The following is a 15,992-nucleotide window of genomic DNA, read 5'->3' as shown; positions in this document are numbered from 1 at the left end:
GGAGACACAAATGCTTTACTAAATGGTATTTAATAAACAATTAAACACCTAATGTACATTATGTTATGGCTCGCATTTACTGTTAATGGGCACATTCATTTTGAAAATTTGAACTCGGAGTGTCTGGATAGAATTTCGGATGATGTTGCAAGTTCCTGTTGAAAACAGTAACCAACTCGGGCAGACAAATGGAATGCAGCATTAGCCTATGGGGTTTGACCAGAGCCATGGAATGCAGCATTAGCCTATAATATGGGGTTTGACCAGAGCCATGGAATGCAGCATTAGCCTATGGGGTTTGACCATTGCCATGGAATGCAGCATTAGCCTATGGGGTTTGACCATTGCGATGGAATGCAGCATTAGCCTATAATATGGGGTTTGACCAGAGCCATGGAATGCAGTATTAGCCTATAATATGGTGTTTGACCATTGCCATGGAATGCAGCATTAGCCTATAATATGGGGTTTGACCAGAGCCATGGAATGCAGCATTAGCCTATAATATGGGGTTTGACCATTGCCATGGAATGCAGCATTAGCCTATGGGTTTTGACCAGAGCCATGGAATGCAGCATTAGCCTATAATATGGGGTTTGACCAGAGCCATGGAATGCAGCATTAGCCTATGGGGTTTGACCATTGCCATGGAATGCAGCATTAGCCTATAATATGGGGTTTGACCATTGCCATGGAATGCAGCATTAGCCTATAATATGGGGTTTGACCAGAGCCATAAAGAGGGAGTTGTGACACACTTTTGATGTTGCTGCCACACGATCTAAGCTCCAAAAATCCTGTGCTGGATGGCTGTATCGCTGGAGGAGGGATCCTCTAGCAGCCGGAAATACATCCCAAGTGATATTTCCGGATGGTGGCTGACCAAGTGATTGGCTGTTTTCATTTACGAAACTCCAATAAAATGGCATGGAAAAGCGCTGCATCTTCCACGGTCTCTTAATGGGAGTGTCACCACCTGTTTTCTCTAACACGCCGGTTTTTTAAATCGTAACTCTCACCAAAATGCAATCTAGGGTCTTTTTGTCGATGTAGCCGAATCAAACTTTGTTTAAAACATAATTACGTTGGAATCGTCACTTTTAAGCTTGTCCGTATTGTTGTTTTCAGGTCAAATGGCCTTTTGAATGGGAGTCGTGAGGGTACTGCTATTTTGATACATGATTGCGTCAAAACGTATCTCAATATGTATCTCCAATTTTAGGGACTCTGTTTTCTCTCTTTTAACATAAAATGACATAATTACGCCAACACTCTGTTTTCTGTAGCGCTCCGGTTTTAACATAAAACGCTTTTCCACACTGAATACACATGTGCGCTCCGGTTTTAACATAAAACGTTTTTCCACACTGGATACACATGTGCGCTCCGGTTTTAACATAAAACGCTTTTCCACACTGGATACACGTGTGCGCTCCGGTTTTAACATAAAACGTTTTTCCACACTGGATACACATGTGCGCTCCGGTTTTAACATAAAACGCTTTTCCACACTGGATACACATGTGCGCTCCGGTTTTAACATAAAACGCTTTTCCACACTGGATACACATGTGCGGCTTCTATCCAGTGTGCGTATGAATATGAAAACGAAGATTTGACATTTTTGAAAAAGCCTTGCCACTCTCGATACATTTATGAGGCTTCTCTTCAGTGTGTTTTAGCAAATGGGTTTTAAGAATACCAACCCGTGTAAAAGCTTTCCCACACTGGTCACACTTGTGGGGTTTCTCTCCCGTGTGAGTTAAATAATGGGTTTTAAGATGTGAAACTACTGAAAAAGCTCTTCCACACTGGTCACATTTGTGAGGTTTGTCTCCAGTGTGTATTAACATATGGGTTCTAAGACTCGACATTGCTGTGTAAGCTTTTCCACACTGGATACATTTATGAGGCTTCTCTTCAGTGTGTTTTAGCATATGGGTTTTAAGAATACCAACCCGTGTAAAAGCTTTCCCACACTGGTCACATTTATGAAGCTTCTCTTCAGTGTGTTTTAGCAAATGGGTTTTAAGAATACCAACCCGTGTAAAAGCTTTCCCACACTGGTCACACTTGTGGGGTTTCTCTCCCGTGTGAGTTAAATAATGGGTTTTAAGATGTGAAACTACTGAAAAAGCTCTTCCACACTGGTCACATTTGTGAGGTTTGTCTCCAGTGTGTATTAACATATGGGTTCTAAGACTCGACATTGCTGTGTAAGCTTTTCCACACTGGATACATTTATGAGGCTTCTCTTCAGTGTGTTTTAGCATATGGGTTTTAAGAATACCAACCCGTGTAAAAGCTTTCCCACACTGGTCACATTTATGAAGCTTCTCTTCAGTGTGTTTTAGCATATGGGTTTTAAGAATACCAACCCGTGTAAAAGCTTTCCCACACTGGTCACACTTGTGGGGTTTCTCTCCCGTGTGAGTTAAATAATGGGTTTTAAGATGTGAAACTACTGAAAAAGCTCTTCCACACTGGTCACATTTGTGAGGTTTGTCTCCAGTGTGTATTAGCATATGGGTTCTAAGACTCGACATTGCTGTGTAAGCTTTTCCACACTGGATACATTTATGAGGCTTCTCTCCGTGTGTCGTCAAATGGGTTTTAAGAGTACCAATCTGTAAAAAAGCTTTCCCACACTGGTCACATTTATGAGGCTTTTCACCCGTGTGTGACATCATGTGGGATTTGAGAGAATTTGTACGTGCAAACACCTTTCCGCACTGAACGCATGTGTGAGGCTTCTCTCCAGTGTGTGTCACCCCATGGCCATTAAGACTCGAAATGTGTCTAAAAGCTTTTCCACACTGGATACACTTATGAGGCTTCTCTCCAGTGTGAATTAGCATGTGGGTTTTAAGAATACCAACCCGTGTAAAAGCTTTCCCACACTGGTCACATTTGTGGGGTTTCTCTCCCGTGTGAGTTAAATAATGGGTTTTAAGAATTGAAAGCACTGAAAAAGCTCTTCCACACTGGTCACATTTGTGAGGTTTCTCTCCAGTGTGTATTAGCATGTGGGTTTTAAGACTCGACATTGTTGTGAAGGCATTTCCACACTGGATACATTTATGAGGCTTCTCTCCAGTGTGTGTTAGCATATGGGTTTTAAGAGATGATATTTGTGAATAAGTTTTTCCACACTGAATACATTTATGTGGCTTCTCTCCAGCGTGTGTTAAAATATGGAATTTAAGATGTGAAATTTGTGAAAAAGTTTTTCCACACTGGACACATTTATGTTGCTTCTCTCCAGTGTGTATTCGCATATGGCCATTAAGACTCGAAATGTGTCGAAAAGCTTTTCCACACTGGATACATTTATGAGGCTTCTCTCCAGTGTGAATTAGCATATGGGTTTTAAGACTTGACATTCTTGTGAAGGCTTTTCCACACTGGATACATTTATGAGAGTGTGTTTTCTGGTGTTTCTCAAGTTCTCTCAGGGCTGTGAAACTCTTCCTGCAGACAGTGCAGTGGTGCAGCCTTCCTTTGAGCTGCAGATTGAGTTCATCATTCTGTCGATGGATCTTCTGTTGAGTTACAGGTGGTTGTTCCGATACACCTGGATTTACAAGATGGATTTAGAATGGCAGGTGTTTTACATTCAGCAATTTGATTATCTGATAAAGACATATGCTTTACAAGACAGAAAGCCATTTTCCCCCCCAAGATGACAGAATTGATTAACAGACATTTTCACCTTGTTCTCCAACGTAGCATAGAGGGTATGCAATTCTGGTCTGGGTCTGAGTTAACACATTCACATACACTGCAGAAACTGCTTGTCTAATCAAGTGTTTTTAATATTATACTAAGATCAAAACGAGTTGGTATTTCTTGTAAAATCATTTGACCTAAATGAAAATGGTCCAAAACCGATAGTGGCCTCAAAGTCGAGAATTCATACTTATGATTATAAAAATGAACAAACATTTTTGTGTTTTTTTCTCTCGTACCAACACCTTAACCTTGACCTTAAGAAACGGTGATCTACAAAAACTGCTTATCTAATAAGTATAATTCATTAATTTGATATTCAATTGAGAAACCAAAATTAAAACAAGAAAAAAACGGGGGGGGGGGGGGGGTTATTAAGATCGTCTTGGTAGTGTATAGGTCTAATTGAGTGCCTGTCACTTTTTAAGACGTTTGAGGGAACCCTTGCAATTGTAACACAGTTGAAAGGCTGCTGATGTGTGGATGCAATTCATAACATTTTCTACATAGTTAAAAAAAAGGTTTGTACTTCTCCTTGGGACAAGCACTTTTGAATTTTCCATTTACATCGGGATTTTGCAAACATTCAGTGTCAGAGTCAATAAAATGAGCCCTTCAACGAAATTGACAAGCAGCTGTAAGTAGGCTAAGCATGCTAAATTCAACATCCAAACAGTATTCTAACGTTAGCTTTGAGATACTGCTACTGCTTTGAGATATAGCCTACTATGTTGTGATAAGTGAAGGAGAAATTTTGGATTACTAACATTTTTTTATATTCTGTATATGCTTTCTATACATTCAATACTGTGCATCAACTTTGCTTTGTCTGTCATTTGCTCTCTCCATGTCATGATTTTCTAATAAAGGTCATGCGACCCACTTTGTCACGAGTTAAGGGTATTCTGCCTGAGGCAGTAATATTAGGAATATCCCGACAGGAACTAGACTATGGCAAGAGAATGCTGAAGGATGTATATGTATTGTATTGACCAATTATCTACTTACTTGGAGTAGCCACATGACTTGCGTATGGCGCATGGATCACATGCTATGTCCAAGAAGTGTATATGTATTGTTGAATTTCTGCATGTATGAGGATTTTTGGAAAAGACCATTGTACTCATGTGATTTGTATTACCAATGTAATTAACATGTATAAGATGGGGCTTCGCCCTAGAGAACTTTGAGTAGTGTTACTGGAACATGATGTTGCTAGTGACCTGCTCCCGGTATCGTGAATAAACCTGCAGTGGTTCCTCACACCTGAGTGTTGCCTGGATATTTTTGACCACATTTTGGTGGCAGCGGTGGGATACCTAACTCTGAGACGCGGCGGTGAAACCTGGAAGGCGTAGGACCCGAAAAGGCCTTACGGGAGATCTATTTTTGATTTTGGGACAATACCGTGGAAAAAAGGCAACATTGCCCGCGGGACCCATCCTTGCCGAAAGGGAGTCATCCTGTGTCTCGGATACGGTATTACCATATTGTGGTCACAGGCACCTAGGTGGTGAGTGGGAAGCGATTTTTTTCTACCGCTTTGTAGTTAAAAGTTGGCTTGTGTGCCGGGGTGCCACCGAAGCAATCTGCTCTACTTGTAGGAAGGTAGAAAGGTTGGCTTGTGAGCACAGCCGAAGAGCAATCGATAAAGGATCTCCTAAGAGAAGCAATCGGTAGGATTGGCTTAAAGCGCTTGATACAGGGATTGGATTGGTTGAGAACATTGCTATTGTACTCTGATAGTTTGCTCTGTTTTAGGCGTGAGGTAATTTGGCTAATAAAATATATTAAAGGGACACTGCTATGGGGACTAGTAATAGTAAAACTGTTAAATTGCCCAAAGGTATACATAATTATGGATGTTTAAAAAATATGTATAAGAAATATGGACCTGAATGTGTAGATTAATGTTTATTGAATAAGTGGAGTAGATGGACTGAAGGAAAATTTTCTTTAGATGGTACGTTGAGTTTGGAAAGGTTAACTGAATGTAGGGCTAAGATGGAAAGGAAGGCTAGGCCTTTTAAGTATGATTTGTTTGATAAGTGGGAAAGAGAAGCGAGGGAAAGAGAGGAGAAGAGAAAAGTTATGGAACAGAAAGAGCAGGGCCAGAGAGAGAGAGAGAAGGTTTGTGCGGAGCTATGGACATTTCAACTGAAGTCTATGTGCAGACGAGTGAACCTGACAATCCAGCCCCTATAGTCTGTAAATCTCCACCACCATTCCCTTCATCACCCCCTGCACCACAACCAGCTGTGGCTGTTCCTGCCCCTAAGCCCCTGCAAGTATTCAGCTACTGAAGATTGGACTAAAATGGCTATTTCTCAGCTTACAACAGACTGCTTGAGAATTCTTGGGAAGAGTGGCTTCAGCAGTTAACAAACTTTGTGGAGGAAGGAGAGCAGGATTTAGGTGGACTGAAAGAAACGGTTGCTGGAATTGTGGAGACGTAAAACACATAGCGAGATATTGTCCAAAGCAGGGTGATTGGAGACAAGACGGGGATAAATCATCACAACGACGCACTCAGGGTCCGGTCTGGACACAGAATGGAAATTCTGAATAGGACAGGGAGGACTCTGAACAGGGGACTCCGGGACCCCTCACCAACACTTCTGTATCACCCTATGAACTTTATCCACAACTGACTTTGAATGCTGCCGCACAACCTAAGCTAACTCTTTCTCTGAATGGTAATGATTTATCTTTTTTAGTTGATACAGGAGCAGATGTTAGTACACTTGGAAGGAAAGATAGTTACGTTAAGTACGTTTTTTTAACATTAAAAAAGCAATAGAGTTATATATGTAACAGGAGCTTCAGGCCAATCAGTGGCAGAACCAGTTTCTACCCCTTTAGTGGTTCAATATGAACATCAGACAGTAGAACATTCTTTTCTCCTGAGCAGTGTTTGCCCTGAAAATTTACTAGGCCGAGATCTAATGTGTAAATTGAATCTTACACTTTTTCTTTCTCCTGAAGGAGAAGGTCTAGAAGGGCCCATCTATCTGTATTGTCAGAGAGTTAACCCCACATGGATAGGATATGAGTGTAAAGACATTAGTTTAGCATTAAAATCTCCGATCTCGGTTCTAGAAAAGACAGAAACCCCCGAGCAATTTCAGTGTACAATCACATGTTTTCAAGGCTCTCCAGATCAGCTGTATGTGAAAGAGTGGTACCAGATAGGAAATAGTATTGAGACTATTGATGTAGCCGGCGTATTGACCTCTAAAATCTACTCTCCAGTAGTAGTAGACCTGTCTCCAGGTCTGAAATATTTGTTTGCAAACCCAAATTCTTATCCACATGTTGCATTGGTAAAAGCCCAAGAAAATTGGATTGATTTAGGTCCATTTGTGAAAGCGTGTGTGAATGCTAAAGATTGGACAGTGGTCCGAGATATCCCCAAATTTGTTTTATTCACCATAACAAGCTGCGTATTTTTTCCAACAATGGTGTTCTTTGAAAGTTACTCCTGTGCAGAAAGAGCTCTCTGCATGTTTAATACACTCATTAACCCAACCCGATGAATGGAGGGTTCTCTCTTTAAAAGAGAAAGCAGATATGTTAGTCGCTGTTCCAGATAATCTCTGGGCAGCTGATAGTTATGACTTTGGGACTATCTACTGCTCAACCATTAAAAATATGCGCAAAAACATTGCATTACCTGTGGAAAGCCCAATATCCGTTGTCGAAAGAGGCTGAGAAGGGGATAGAGCCCGTATTCAAATCATTATTGGACAGGGAAGCTATTGTGCATTGCAGTTCCTCCCCAGTTAACACACCAATTTTGCCCGTTAAGAAGTCTGATGGCACTTGGAGATTTGTGCAAGATTTAAGACTTGTTAACGACGCTATTCACCCGAGGCATCCTATTGTGCCAAATCCTTGCACAATTCTCTCTAGTCTGCCATCCACTGCGAAGTTTTATTCTGTAATTGATATTAAAAATGCGTTTTTTACGATAAGAGTACATCCTGCCTCTCAATTTTGCCTTCACCTTTAAAGGTCAAAGGTATACTTGGAGTCGTTTGCCTATGGGATACACAGAATCACCTTCAGTGTTTAATGAGGCATTAGTGGCCTGTCTGACACAATTTACTCCACTGGCAGGAAGTACTGTTATTTCTTATGTTGATGATGTTTTATTAGGAAGTCCATCAAAAGAATCATGCCTGATTGACACAGTGGCATTGCTGAAATACCTGGCCAGGGAGGGACTTAAAGTCTCTTAAAGAAAAGTTGCAACTCTGCCAAGAGCAAGTTAAGTACTTGGGTCATATACTTACTCCTGGCTGAAGGGCCCTGGATGAGTCACGCATCACTGCAATTACTGGCTGTCCGAGACCCAGGACAAAGCAGCAATTGTTAAACTTCTTAGGAATGATTGGTTATTGCCGCGCTTGGATTTTAGACTTCTCGGAGAAAGCACAACCTCTCCGAGCATGCGCAAATGCTTGTAAGAGTTTGACTGACATTGTAACTTGGACTGATGACTGTGAGACTGCTTTTGTGATTTTGAAACAAGCTTTAGCTTCAGCTCCAGCTTTGGGATTGCCTAATTATGATCTTGATTTTCATTTGTTTGTGTGTGAAAAAGGAGGTTACATGTCTGGGGTATTATGTCAGTTGCATGGTGGACAGTATAGACCAATAGCCTATTTGTCAAAGAGACTGGATCCGGTAGCAAGAGGCTGTGTGCCTTGTTTGCAGCTGCCTCAAATGCAGTAATGGCTTGTGCGGATCTAGTATTAATGCATCCTTTGACTGTTCATGTTCCACATGACGTGGATGCATTGCTTTTACAAGCAAAGACATCACATCTGACAACTGCCCGCCTCCTCTCGTACCAACATGTGTTATTGACTTTAGCACGTCACACTTGTACGTTGTCATGCCATGATTGCTGTGATGTCATAACAATTTGTATTAAACCTCGTCCTGATATATCTGAGGAACCCCTTACTAACCCTGACTTAATTTTTATGTCGATGGTTCCTCATTACGCTTGGAATCTGGAGAGGTAGGAAGTGGCTACGCTGTGGTGAATCAATTTGAAGTGGTTGAATCTTACTCGCTCCCTCCAACTTTTTCTGCCCAATCTGCTGAGTTGATAGGACTTTTTCGAGCTTGTGTGTTGGCAGCTGGAAAATCTGTTTGCATATACACTGATAGTCGTTATTGATGGGGAATTGTTCATGACCATGGAGCAATATGGAAAGAAAGAGGCTTTCTTACGGCTACTGGTAAACCTGTACAACATAAAGAATTCATTGTATTGTTGCTGGAGGCAATTCAGCTTCCTTCTGCTTTAGCAGTGGTTAAGTATGCAGTGCATATTAGAGGCGCTGATGAGGTCAGCCTTGGTAATGAGAGGGCTGACTCGGCTGCTAAAAGTGCCGCGATGGGGGGAGTTGAGAGGAGGATACCACCAGAGTTTTTAAGACTTTTGAACAAAACACAATTGTTTTTGAATTTGAATTTGCATATACCAGATATAGTGACATCAGGTCAAGCTTTAAAAGAAGCACAAAAATCGGCAGATACAAAAGAAAAAAGAAAATGGAAAAATTGTAAAAAGAATAATGATGATTTGTGGCTACATACTCCAACAGGCAAGCCTGTTCTACCAAAACCATGTTTTCATATAGTTGATAAAGTCACTCATGGTTTAGATCATGCGAGTGCAACAGCTATGGTAAAAACAATAGAACAACTTTATTTTGCACCAGGATTCACCACCGCGGCAGCTGCTTACTGTGATAGGTGCATTACCTGTCTAAAACATAACACCGCACCCACAGTGAGAACCCAAGGAGGGCATCACCCACCACCATCAGACCCGTTTGAATATATTATAATGGATTTTATTCAATTGATCAATTAACAAAATGCAAAAGTTATGAATATTGCCTTGTAATTGTAGATATGTTTTCAAAATGGCCAGAATGTTAATGGAATGTTGAAAGATAAACTGACTAAAATAATGGGATGGAATTGGGTGACTGGTCTACCTTTGGTTCTCCTCTACCTCAGAGGCCGTGCATCAAGATCAAAAGGGTTAAACCCATTTGAGACTTTGACTGCCCGTCCCATGCCAATTCCAGGTTTACCTAATCCTAACCTCATGTAGTTGTTACCTTGTCTGGTTACATGCGAGAACTGATTGCTGCTCTATCTTTTGTTTCTTAACAGGTGCAGTTGACTTTGCCTCAAAGTTTTCTGGATACATACCCAGTGCTTGTTAAGGACTTTCGAAGAAAATGCTGGAATGAAGAACGGTGGCGCGGACCGTATCAAGTTCTGTTGTCTACACCTACCACAGTGAGAATTGCGGAAAGAGACTCTTGGATTCATCTGTCACACTGTAGAGTGGTGAAAGAACCGGAACATTATCTCAACGGATTGTGACTTTATGCTTGAGGTTGACCAGTGGAGGTTTTGGCAAACTTCGCCAGTAGGCCTTTGGATATATGTTCCATCGGGGATAAGGGAAGTGTTGCAAGATCCTGCTGTTTTAACCTGCATTACAACTAGAAAGTATTGGACTGCAAATGAAGGGAAGTATACTCTTATTGTTACACATTTTACTAAGTACACATGTGAAGTCCTTTGAGGGTAGGGAAATCAATTAGTGTGGTACACCAGTGTCCATTCAAATTAGTGGATTCAACCATCCATCATCCAAATCAATGGTGGATATTAAAAGTAGAAACAAGATATCAGTATACACTAAACTAGCACTGTTTTATTTCCAGTTTAGCTAGATATTCAATTAGATATTATTATAAAACCCAAGCCAGCTCTGCTGTTGAAGATAGAATAGTCTTTGTTGTTTTGTAACTGGGAGTAGAGTGGGGCTAGTGTTGTTATTCTGTGTGTTCTTACTGATTATGTCCACTTCTCCAGAGGAGGAGATCTGTGGTACTAATAAAGCCTGTGAAGTGGCTTTCCAAGCTAGAACAACTGTAGCAGGGACGAATGAGACCTGCTGGGTGTGCCAAGAAAAGTCTTTTCAAATGCGTGTTTTTCCCTACAGGACTTCTGATGATTCTGCATGCTCTGCATCTTGACTGTGTACTAGTAAAGATTGCCTTAACATAGTAGGTGTGACAGGGATAGAAAATTTTTTAGGTGGTTCGTCCTTGAATATTATGTTAACATTAATGGATTCTGTTTGGAAAAATAAAACTGGACAAAAGATTTGATAGAATGATATTAAATTGTGAAATGAGTTTTACCCTGATATGATGATAGGGAAATGTTTTTGGACAGTGTTATTTGAAATTGGATTTTTCTTTTTTTTTTATCTCTTTTTGATTACTAAAATGTCTTTGTGGCCTTAAGCCCCAAAGGGGGGAAATGAAGGAGAAATTTTGGATTACTAAACATTTTTTATATTCTGTATATGCTTTCTATACATTCAATACTGTGCATCAACTTTGCTTTGTCTGTCATTTGCTCTCTCCATGTCATGATTTTCTAATAAAGGTCATGCGACCCACTTTGTCACGAGTTAAGGGTATTCTGCCTGAGGCAGTAATATTAGGAATATCCCGACAGGAACTAGACTATGGCAAGAGAATGCTGAAGGATGTATATGTATTGTATTGACCAATTATCTACTTACTTGGAGTAGCCACATGACTTGCGTATGGCGCATGGATCACATGCTATGTCCAAGAAGTGTATATGTATTGTTGTATTTCTGCATGTATGAGGATTTTTGGAAAAGACCATTGTACTCATGTGATTTGTATTACCAATGTAATTAACATGTATAAGATGGGGCTTCGCCCTAGAGAACTTTGAGTAGTGTTACTGGAACATGATGTTGCTAGTGACCTGCTCCCGGTATCGTGAATAAACCTGCAGTGGTTCCTCACACCTGAGTGTTGCCTGGATATTTTGGACCACATAAGACCTTAGCAGAGTTCACTTCAATGCAGCAGTTTTGAACAAATTTGCGCAGCATGGTCACGATGCTAAGCGGATTTAATAGCAATTTAGCCAGACGTCTTCTATGCAATGCTTCTATGTGGCAACAACAATCCTTCAACAATCGTGAATATTTTGTTAAATGCACACGCAGAGGAGGGGCAGCAGGCTACGAGAGAGAGCGGGGCGGGGCAAGGAAAGGCTGCGTGCGTAAAAAGCGCAGCTCAATGGCAATGCAAGGATTTGACCTTATATTTAATTTAAATTAAATTAAATTAAACATAGAATATTCATCTGTGGCGGACGATTTTTATTTCGTGGTGCCCCGCCACAGACAGGGTATCTGCACATTTTCCAAGTGCAAATTTAAAGACTTTTAAGACCTTTTCAAGACATCTTCATGGAAAAATTAAGACTATACCACGGCAAAAAGATACATACGACAACTTAAAATTGTTTTATGCAACGGTTTTTTTTTCTACTAATTTTAACCCCCACCCAATTTTGGATGTCTACAGAAGTTACGAAATATATTTTGGCGATAATTGCTAACATTCAATAATTGTGTGAATTCACAGCTATAAATACCCAATTTTAGGGTCTGGGCTGCTTGCTTTTGAAGCTGGCTGTACATATCTGGTTGTGCTTACTGGCTGAGACTGACTGTTCTTCACCTGTATCTGTAGTAGCCTATATTACTTGCCAAAGACATGTGCACTGGACTGGATTCCCTTCAATATTTTTTTTAAAGTTAGACTAAGCTATTTAAATATTTTAATAGGCCCATATGCATCATATGTCCCATATACAGCACAGCAAATTACTTATACTTAAATTATTATAACTTAGACAGATATTTTCTTCCCTAGGCTAGGCCAGCAACACACGCTGGAAAGATGCAAACAGATCAACTTAACATGTACAGTATTTCCTTCTGATTGCAAAAATGCAAGTCAGTCCGTGGTTCCTTCATAAATTGCGCAGCAAATTATCAGATGAGTGACAGAAGCACTGCGCATAATTTGACCAGAAGTCTTAGTGTCCATAGTTTGTGAAACCATGCTGCATCCGAGCAAAGATTCTAGATGCCCAGCGCAACTCCAAAAAGGAGGACAAATGAGCGTCCGGCTTGAGGCTGCGTATGGCCACCCTATCGCTAACTGGCTTATCAACTTTCTCCCGCTCGCGTAGGCTACCTGTGTATCTCTCAGGCCTTGGCTACACAACGAAAACGTCAGGCATATTTGTACATATTATTACCGTTTTTTACACCTTTAACAACACCCGTGAAAATCATCTTCACTCTGCAACCACTACACTTCCTCCCATAGCCTTATATAGTCACTTATACAATTGCGTTCGGATGGATGGAGACATTTCACTCGCTCACTCGCTGGCGGTCCCATACGCAAATTTAATACCTCCCTTTCGAAAATTCAAGACATCCCCGACAATTTAAGACTTTTTTAGGCCTTAAAAACCGAAAGTTGTATTTAAGACTTTTTAAGACTTTTTAAGGATCCGCGGGAACCCTGACAGATTAGTCAATGTATGGGAAACACTGGTAGAACCTTTAAAAAACGGCCTTAGGGCCAAAGCTGATTTTGATATTTTTTTTCCCCCCCAATTGCTGTGACCCGGAAATTATTAATTGATTTCCATTACCAGCTGCTGCTTGTTTTGCAGTGTTAAATCAGATTACCAGTCCGATTATGACTTTACCACTCACAATTTAACCTAAAGACAATGGCTATATACCGACAGAATCTCTCTTTTTTTCCACTCAGCCGACAGTCTAAACAAATAGGTTTTTCTAACTTCTACGTATGCTCGACCCACTTTCCTTTGATCAATGTGCTTGTTGAACGATGCTGGCAAGCGTGTCCCTAGTTTCCCCGTCATGCCTCCTCTTGTCTCTGATGTAACGGTGTAAATTGTATCAATGTGCATTGTATCATTGTAAACTGTAAATTGTTTACGCATGCTTATTAAGACCACCGCTAGCGTAGCTTGGTATAACCAGAGAATGTCTAATAAGGGGAGAACTGCCACTCTCGGAAAACTTCCGGTTTCTGAACTGGTTGCAGTTCCTTCTGTGGTTCCACATGAGGGCGCTCGTCCACGAGTGCAGAATGCATGGAGGTCTATGGAGCTGTACCCCTCAAAATCCACTTTTCTCGGAATATAATTTTTTTTCAAGTAATTTGAGTATTGTATTCAAAAGGGGAGGCAAAGAAAATACACTTAGTTGAGTATTTTTTTTTAAACTGACTTAATTGTTCTTAAAAGCCTTTCAAATGTGTCAATGACATCATTCATTAGCACAATGCTAGCGTGTTATGTGCAACAACGACCCAACCTGTAAGAAATCAAAAGGACATAAGTACTCGTTCATTTAACTTTTGACCTATAACCCATGTTGAAGTTATACAAACTACAATCAAATCTGAGATTTGTCAACGACAATCAGGTGAAAGAGACAATTTTAGCCGTTTAGCTCCATTGACTCCCATTCATTCTGCACTCATGGCGATCGCCCCCAGTGGAACTCTGGTGGAACTGCATCCAAAATTCGGTACAATGGGACTTAATACGGAGTGGCAAGGCTCTCCGTAGACGGGATCTGGTATAACCATTTATGTTTTCACATACACCATCAATCAAACTAACCAATCACTGGTCACGTCACACTCATAAACCAAGGTCTCGTTTGTCATCAGTCACGTGATTTTTATGGAAACGAAACTAGCCTCGAACTGGGGCTTCATGTGGCACACCCCTTTCTGCTCGAAACAGTATATCAAGTTATAGGTGCGTATATTTTTTTGCAGGACCAAATCCAGTTTAATGCTATTAAGTTTGCAAAAATATAGCCTATATTTTGCATGTACAGTTAAGAACAAAATTATTCATACCCCTGGCAAATATTGATTTAATGTTGATTTTCTCTTGACCAATATGTTTGTTCTGTCTAAAAATGACACTGTCACATGCCAATAGGTTGTAAGACAATATGGTAGAAACATGGAATCAAAAACAAAATGCGCCTTTTTATCTTTTTTTTTAATATTTTTTATGAAAAAAACCTATTGGCATGTGACATTGTCATTGTCAATTGCGTGCAGTGAGATTTTTTAAATGCGTGCTTGTTGCCGCCCCTCGAGTTGGGCCATTACATTGCTCTTTGCCAGACCCTTAATCTTTCAGGGTCTGGATTTTCCAGGCTAATGGTCAACATGACCCTTTACTTAAACTTTGCTTCAGGTTACACAACATTGTTTCCTGTAGCCTACTTGCTATGGTTAAAATATCAAAATATTGTTGTTTCATTTAAGTTTTCTTCTGTTTTTCTTCACATGGTTACAAGGGATTCACATCTAGAAGGAGGATCTGAAAGGACTTACTTCCCAGCAGATAATCGTGTTCTTGTTCATCATCTTCTTCAATCTTCACTTCGATCTCCGCTTTTATCTGTTGCGTTTCATTGTCAGTAACGCTGGACCCTGCGGCTTCTGTTCTACAGTGAAGCTCTGCAAACGGCTTTTCATCTTCAACTTGAGAAATCATATATCCATATTCCTCCTCTTGTATGTCTTCTTCTTTAACCATTACTATCGGCTGGTCGGCCTGCTGCGTTTCGGTAACGTTACAGCCAGAACTAAACGGATGTCCGACATCCATGCCAACGCACTAAAGATGATCCCATCCAAAGTTTTCTACAGCATAATCAAAGCAAAGCAAAAAACAAAAGGTTGCCTTTCAAGATTTGTTCTCGTTTTAAAAAAAATAATCGATAACTAAATTACCTGTTACTTCAATAGTTGGCACATGGCTTATTTCCATCTATCACTTACTTATTCAAGTAGTTAACTTAAAAAATCTGTTATTGTGTGTAACGTAGGCTAACATATAGACATTAAACGAGCCTACCTGAAGCAAGTCCACGTACTCCACACACACTGTTCTGCTTACGGAGATCTGCTGATCTGGTATATGTAGGATAAGACGTCAAACCGTGCATATCTTCACAATATCAAGCATAATTGAACTAACATCGCGGATGATCGCATTTTTAAAAGAAACCGCGGGGTATGAAATTAACTCGTGAAATGTACATTGTTGACAAACCAACCAGACAACTATGCATTGCTGCCACCGCCTGGAACGGAGTGTCACTGCAATAATTTGGATTTGGATCTAAGTTAGATAGCCTAGGGCCCTAGGCTTTTTATTTTTTATTATGAATATACCTTGGTAGTAGCCTACTTTACATCAACATACATAGTACAAATTAAATATGACAATAGTACAGAATAAAT

The 15,992-nt window shown here is 40.4% G+C and overlaps 1 protein-coding gene across 1 annotated transcript; it reads right to left on the bottom strand.

The window, feature by feature from the left end:
- Positions 1-355: 355 nt before the first annotated feature.
- LOC143121006 (uncharacterized) lies at positions 356-15,727 on the bottom strand. Its single transcript, XM_076281424.1, has 3 exons — positions 15,604-15,727; positions 15,078-15,389; positions 356-3,574 (listed from the first exon to the last, which is right to left on the bottom strand). Exons 2-3 carry the CDS (start codon positions 15,352-15,354, stop codon positions 1,581-1,583), a joined length of 2,271 nt encoding a protein of 756 aa, XP_076137539.1. The 5' UTR covers positions 15,355-15,389; positions 15,604-15,727; the 3' UTR covers positions 356-1,580.
- Positions 15,728-15,992: the final 265 nt, after the last annotated feature.

The sequence above is a fragment of the Alosa pseudoharengus genome, unplaced genomic scaffold, assembly GCF_046254945.1.
Source record: "Alosa pseudoharengus isolate Yale_2024_CS ecotype anadromous, Long Island Sound unplaced genomic scaffold, YU_APseudo_1.1 YU_APseudo_1.1_scf_1, whole genome shotgun sequence".
NCBI lineage: Eukaryota > Metazoa > Chordata > Actinopteri > Clupeiformes > Clupeidae > Alosa > Alosa pseudoharengus.
Note: the sequence above shows the minus strand (reverse complement) of the source record. Positions and strands in the feature narration are given on the sequence as shown.